At 45.5% G+C, this 7,526-nt stretch overlaps 1 protein-coding gene across 1 annotated transcript; it reads left to right on the forward strand.

Moving 5' to 3' along the window:
* Positions 1-3,475: 3,475 nt before the first annotated feature.
* Positions 3,476-5,283, forward strand: GPR6 (G protein-coupled receptor 6). Its single transcript, XM_027633890.1, has one exon. It carries the CDS (start codon positions 3,591-3,593, stop codon positions 4,683-4,685), a length of 1,095 nt encoding a protein of 364 aa, XP_027489691.1. The 5' UTR covers positions 3,476-3,590; the 3' UTR covers positions 4,686-5,283.
* The last annotated feature ends 2,243 nt before the right edge of the window (positions 5,284-7,526 follow it).

A 7,526-nucleotide genomic window follows, 5' to 3' on the forward strand; every position in this document is an offset into this window, starting at 1 on the left:
TATTGGAAAGATAAATTTTGAAGTGAAATTTTTGTTGGTTCCAACTCTTGCTATATAAAGCACATTTAATAATACTTAACATTTACTCAGCCTACTTATTAATCATTAAAGAATACCAACTATCAAAATAATCCATAGTTAACTGAAATTAAGTAATCACATACTAAAATTACAGCACAATATTGCTCAAATCTCAGAACAGATGGAGAAGTCAAGCAGAGAGTTTTTAAATAGTTTGTTGCAGTAACTTTTTAATTTTGTTGCTGCTTAATTTTCAGAAACTCACTAAGATAATTACTGACATATCATACTCTGTGCTTAGGTATGCACTGCTGAAACATAGCTTTTTATATTTGTATTCATCTGTGAGATCTGCAAATCCACTCTCAGCTAGGAAGGCAAGATGAAAACATCTTGATGACAGTGCAGGAGGTCTGACCAGACTTCTCTCCCTGCTGCTCCTTTATGGTCCTGCAGTAACTGTAGTGGCTCTTAGGCATCAGCTTTATCTACTCTTTGATTCCTCCTTTTTCCCTACAACCAGTTAAAATTAAGAGCAATCCATATGGCTCACCTTTTGTTGGAATGACTGATGCAAGAAGCTGTACTAGGAAGATAAAAGGCCTTTAATGGCAGCTCTGGAAATATAAACAGTTCCCAAGGAGGTGTAACCATTTTAATAAGCTTGGAGTTGGTCAATAACCCTGCCCATCAATACTTGGCAATGTGAGGGAGATGAGGAAGATGCACAGCACTGCTCGCTGAGCTCAGTAAGAACCCCACAAGGACTGTAAGAGTATCCTTCTCTCAAAAAGGTAAAAGTCGAGAGAAATGCAGGAACTAAAGAGCCAGAAGAACTCAGAAAACATCTGACAACAAAGAGCAAAGTCAAGCTGGACACACATATCTCCCTTTCAGAGACACACTACGGTGCTTGAGCAATTCTTTCACTGAGTGAATACCACAGGTAAGGGGTGTGAGATTAGACTGCTCGTAGGTTGAAAACTCTTCCTATGTCTTACTCTCAGATCCTAACACTCTCACAAGGTTCCACCACACATGAAATGACTTCCGCCTCAGCAGCATGGGCTTTTAATGTTTTCAGTTAAGGAAAAAGTATTCAAGAACAGAGGGATTTAAAATGCCGTATATCCATAATATAAAAAGCATAGACTGACTTCTGATATACATGCTGTCATAACCAAGACCTGCAACAAACTTGTTTCCCAGAGGTAACAGGTTGATCACAGATGTGACAAATTACTCACAACCAAGACTTTCCACATCACATTTCATTAGTGAAAAGTAGCTAGATTACATGTTTCTCTCTGTGCTTTATAGATCCCATAAAAATACTGCAGATCTTACAGCTTCATTGTGGAGCCCAGCTCATTCATGTTTGCAAACCTGACTTGCTAAATTTGAATGGTACCATTTTTAATCAATTTTGGAAAATGTTTGAAATAAGTTACTCTGCCACAGGCATTTTAATGAATGTTGAAATAAACCATCTGTTTGGGGCTAGATTGGAGGATTTCCTCTGTGCAAGTCCAAAATTTTATTTGGACTTTTATTTGGATTTTTCCTTACCTCCACTTGACTTGGTCTATAGCATGTGTTTCCACACTAGGATTCTTGCATTCTCAGTCTTAATCCAAGTTTATGTTAGCTATACTTGGCTATACCCCCTCTCTGCTTGGCAAAAGAAATACGGTAACTGCTGTGTTCTGAACTGTAGTAGGGGTACTTGACCAAGTGCTTGAGCTATGTAGACTTACAAGCCCTTCTTAAACCTGCTTGAAACTGCTTTTCCTGCAGTTACTAATGCTGTTGTAATGCCTGGAAAGGCATGGGAAAACATACAAACACTGGGACACCCCACAGGGCCTGCAGGCACAAGTTGCAGTGAAGGTAATTACTAAATAAAAAAGAAAAATCTTTACAGTTGAGGGCAAAGCACGGGTACAGGTTTTCCAGAGAGGATGTAAAATCCCCTTCCGTAGGAATATTCAGACTTGACTGAACGAAACCCTGAGGAAAGCCTTTGCGTGGTTGCAGGTGGTGGGACCAGAGAGATTCCCCAGATCTGACCTCCACTGGTCCCTTTCAAATTAAGCAATTCTGAGATTTGTGCTTCAGAAATCCTGGGAAGCAATGGCTTCACTTTTTTACGGAGATACAGTGTCTGCAGTTTGTCTTAATAATAGCGTTTAGCAGGAGGACACGATGGTAATGGATGTAATGAATGCTGACACTCTCATTCCCTTTGAGTGTGCCCACCTTTTACCATGGCACATGGTACACTGCTTACTTTCTTCATTTGACTGTTGAAGACAGTAAACACATTTTCTTCTAATGAATTTTTCAAAATTGTTTCTAAATGGTTTGCATGCTGTTCCCATAACCAAGAGGGTATTTTGTTTCCACATTCTTTTGATTGTCAGTGACAGAATGAACAGACCCTCCCAGATTGGGGCGGGGGCACCTTATCTTCTAGGAAAGCCACATTGGTACAAGGGGGGAAAGTACCCACTGCACACATTTGTTCTATACTAGTTCTGGTAGCAAGGGTCGTGAGGTAGTTATCCCTTGATCTCATCAATACATATAAATAGCTCAAAGGTAGTTGTCAAGAAGACGGTGCCAGGCTCTTTTGGTGTGCCCAGCAACAGCACAAGGAGCAGTGGCCATAAACTAAAACACAAGAAGTTCCACCTCAACATGAAGAACTTACTTACATTGAGGATGGCAGAGCACTGGAACAGGCTGCCCAAGGAGGTCGTGGAATTTCCCTCTCTGGAGACATTTAAAACCCACCTGGATGTGTTCCTATGTCACCTGCTCTAGGTGACCCTGCCTTGGCAGGGGGGTTGGACTAGATGATCTCTAGAGGCCCTTTCCAATCCGAAGGATTCTGTGATTCTGCTTCAATTATTCATGTGCTTTAGAGAGGAAACACCCTGACTGCTGGTTCATTGCGAGACACAAAGAGGGAGACAAGAAGAGATCTGGTATCTTTTATGCCCATGGGATTAGGTCTCCTGTGGTTTGACCTTATCATTTGGGAGACCTTAGAAAACAGCGCAGATCCATCCTTTCGGTGGTGAACAGGCTATTAACCCCAGGGTATACACTGTTCAGACAGTGTAACTGTGGAACAGGCTTCTTCACAGCTGTTTCTAGCGCTACCCTGACACGTTTCCCTCCGGCGGCGCACAGAGCTCCTGCTGGGCTCAGAGCCCTTCCAGCCAAGCGCTGCACGGACGGCACCCATCGCGGGAGAAGCGGCTACGGAGCGGGGGGAAAGCAGCCACGAGAGGAGCGGCTCCTCCCCCCGTTCCCCCGGGAGACCCTCCCTGCCCCGGCGCCGGGCGGAGAGAGCCGGCCAGCGATGACTCTCCTGCCTCGGCATCACGGAGCGTCCCCAGCCTACCCTACACCCGAGAGCCCCCCCCCAGCTCCCAGCTCGCCTCTGACGTGTGTGCGGGGCGGGGGCTGCGCGGGGCGGGGCGCGGGGGGCGACCGGGCCGGCGGGAAACTTCTGCGGGTTCAGCACCACAGACGGGGCGGGCGCGGTGCCGCCGCCCGGCATGAGCGCCCCGCCAGCCCCACCGCCGCCCCGCCAGCCCCGCCGCCCTGCCGCCGTCGCCCCCGCGCTCCACCTCGGCCCCCGCACAGCCCCAGCCGCCCGGGCGCCGATGGAGGCGGCGGCAGCGCTGAACGAGAGCGGAGCGGCAGCCCCCCGGCTGCCGGCCGGCGGCGGCAACGCCTCGCTGGAGCTCTCGTCGCGACCCCCCGCGCCCGCCGCCCTCAACCCCTGGGATGTGATGCTCTGCGTGTCCGGCACCGCCATCGCCTGCGAGAACGCCCTGGTGGTTGCCATCATCTGCTACTCGCCCGCCCTGCGCACCCCCATGTTCGTGCTGGTGGGCAGCCTGGCCACGGCTGACCTCCTGGCCGGTCTCGGCCTCATCCTCAACTTCGTTTTCCAGTACGTGATCCGCTCGGAGACGATCAGCCTGCTGACGGTGGGCTTCCTCGTGGCCTCCTTCGCCGCCTCCGTGAGTAGCTTGCTGGCTATCACGGTCGATCGCTACCTCTCCCTCTACAATGCCCTCACCTACTACTCGGAGAGGACGGTGCTCTGCATTCACACCATGCTGGCGGGTGCCTGGGGGGTCTCCCTCTGCCTGGGGCTGCTGCCCGTCCTGGGCTGGAACTGCCTCCACGACCGTGCCACCTGCAGCGTCGTCAGACCCTTGACCAAGAGTAACGTGACGCTGCTGTCTGCCTCTTTCTTTCTCATTTTCCTCATCATGCTCCATCTCTACATCGAGATCTGCAAGATCGTCTGCAGGCATGCCCACCAGATAGCTCTCCAGCAGCACTTTCTGACTGCTTCCCACTATGTCGCCACCAAAAAAGGAGTCGCTACCCTGGCTATAATCCTCGGGACTTTCGGAGCCAGCTGGCTGCCTTTTGCCATCTACTGCGTGGTGGGGGATCCTGACTACCCTTCTGTGTACACGTATGCCACGCTTCTACCCGCTACCTACAATTCCATGATCAACCCCATCATTTATGCCTACAGAAACCAGGAAATCCAGAGATCCATGTGGGTGCTCCTCTGCGGCTGCTTTCAGACTAAAGTGTCCTTTCGTTCTCGGTCCCCCAGCGATGTCTGAGTGACTTTTCTCTGCCGCACTGCACAGAGTGACAATCTCCCGAGTGGACTATTACAGTGCCTGTTCTAAACTTCAGACTACATTGTGAAATCATTGGAAACATGCTTAAGTATTAGCACTTTATACGTATTTGTATCTCTGAGAGTGGTTCAGGGTGTGGAGTTTTGGGTTCCCTCAAAATAATAACAATGTGGTTGTATATAAATCTGCACATCACATTTGTGAAGACATTCCGGTACCGCTTAATTATAGCACCTTATTTCTTAGCTGCTCACCTGCCAAAACAGTGTTGCCTTTCTGAAGGGCAGATAGAAAGAAAGTTGTGTTTGTGTTGTATTTATACGTGTGTGTGTCTGGGGGGGGAGATGGGGCTTGGAGTGTATGTATGTATGTGTGTATCAATACCTTGCTGCACAATATTGATAAATTATAACATTTTGTATACAAATAAAAATATGTAAAATGTAATATAACTTTGTGTGTTTAGATGCTTTTAGACATAGGAGAGTTGGCAAATTTGCCTGTTGAACAAAGTCCCTTGAAAGCTCCCCATGTAATTCTGCCTAAAGAGATCATCATTCACTATAGAGATGAAATACTGCACCAACAAAGGCACCTTCTGCTTGCTTATTTGTTTGTTCTCTTCTTTAGTCTGGCAAAGAGTAACAAAGAGAACAAACTCCTTTTTTTTTTTTTCTCCAGAAACCCAAGAAACAAAAAGCCTGGTCAAATAAGCTGCTCATTACAGTTATTCACCAGGTTTCCAGTAGCTTTTATTTTCACATTATAAGTTAGCCCTTTATGATCCACTGATGCATCTAAAAATTATCTAATTGTGGGGAAAAATCATTCTCTAAGCTGGGCTTTTTCCCCCCTGTTTTAATCTAACACTGGAAGAGAAAAAAAAAAAAAGAGGAAAAAGGCATGGTCTTCTTTCCTAAAAGCCTGTAAAATGCCACAATAAATTGAGTTTCTTTATCATCTGCAGTTCTGAGGGGAATCTGAATTTTTTCTCCCTCTCCTTTTTTTTTTTTTGGACTGTGTGCTGTAGAAAAATCATTTAAGTGCATCTTTGCTTCCTGCCTGTCTTGGAGCAGTATACAGTTTTCTGATAATCCCATGGCTTAGTGCCTTCAAAGAGTCCATCAGAGGTCAATGTTATTCAGAGTTTGGAACACTCCTTCACTCAGCTTCAAATTCACCAGCAACTGATTTATTTAGAGCAATAACATTTGCAGCAGATTTTAGAAGCAGTGTTGCTGCTTATTTATTTGTAGTTATGCTACACTTGCATCCTGGTTATGTTATGGTTTATTGCTATCATTTCAATTTGTATTTAAGGACTGAAACAGATTACGTATATATGCATGGTACCATATAAAAAGTTTGGACTAATGTGCTTCCCAGCTTATGACTGGGCAGTGCATCCAGCATGTGCCTGCTGGAGTAGCTGGGACCACAAGGATCCAACAAGCCTCAGAGAGGCTGTGAATCAGTAATGCTGTGAATGCAAGTATTATGCAAACTGGTGTCATTTCACTGATAATACAAAGATATTTAATTTAAAAGAAAAATTGATATTCAAGACTCTGCTAGTTCCACTATTTTTGTCAATTCTAATAATCACAAATGTGGCATTGTAAATAATTAATACTTTAAGGCATGCAGTTCATCAGGGAACTGTTGCAGTGATGTTACAAGTATAATTCAAAGCAGGTTTTATTATAGGTCGAAATGGTGCTCAAATTAAGAACTCTCCAGCTGCTTGTAAAAAAGACTTCCCCCCCCCCCCCTTTTTAAGCCCCCTTCTCAATTGCTACGTCTAAGGTAGTAAATCAAAGAGGGCTTTCCCTCTAGCCCTGCAACTGGGTGGCACAGAGTATGCTTAAGTTTCTTTCCCCTTGCAAAGCCAGGGACCAAGGCCAGGCTGGGGCATCCTGGCCCTGCTCTGGTCACCTGTGTAGACTCAGGCAAAGATGCTGCATCACCCACAATAGTAATTGCTGAGAGAAAAGACCATCGAGTGCCCCAGACAGGCGAAACCTTGCAAAACTTCCTGATAAAACTGAAAAACTTGCCATCTCCTAGGCCTTAGGATCATAAATCTTTGTAAATCCACAGGGGAGGGTTGCCAGATGCAGGTCGTCACTGACCCTGCACCCAGCTATGAGATGCTGAGTGGGACCTGAACAGGCTTCTGGGAGCCCTGTGCAGGCTTTGAAGACCAGCACTGGCTCTAAAATTCCCTAAGAGAAACTTCTTACACTTACTTTTAGTCCTTGAAGTTAGGCAGAATCTGCTACAGATCACCCCTAATGCAACCTCCATCTTTTAACTCTTTCAGGCATTGAGCATTGGGGATTTTCACCACGGATTCGTTACACAGTGACAACCTGTATAAAAATTAGATAAAGAAAACTTAGTTCAATACAATCCTACTTCAGTAATAAAACACTTATTCGATGAATGGAAAGGACTTAGGCGAGTTCCTCTTCCAATTTTCTGTTACATGATAACATAATCAGTTTACCACTTTCCCCGATGATTTACTGTCTCTATAAAATAAAACTGGATCCCTCCTGTTAAACATGTGACACTTTTAAAGTATTTCCCCAAGCATTCCTCTCTTCTAAGAAACAAACTTGTATTACAGTGATCTTCGCCGTTCATTTTCCTAGGACAATACAAATGAAGGAGTTTTTTTCTGTATACCACCTTCAGAAAGATTTGCTGACTCATAATTTCTCAGAAAAACTAAGGCAAAAGAGGAGAGAGTATTTTGATGGGTTTTGCTTAGTCCTGACAATGGAATTGACATCAACCAACTTGAAGTAAAATATG

The sequence above is a fragment of the Corapipo altera genome, unplaced genomic scaffold, assembly GCF_003945725.1.
Source record: "Corapipo altera isolate COAL_440 unplaced genomic scaffold, ASM394572v1 2b, whole genome shotgun sequence".
Classification (NCBI taxonomy): Eukaryota; Metazoa; Chordata; class Aves; order Passeriformes; family Pipridae; genus Corapipo; species Corapipo altera.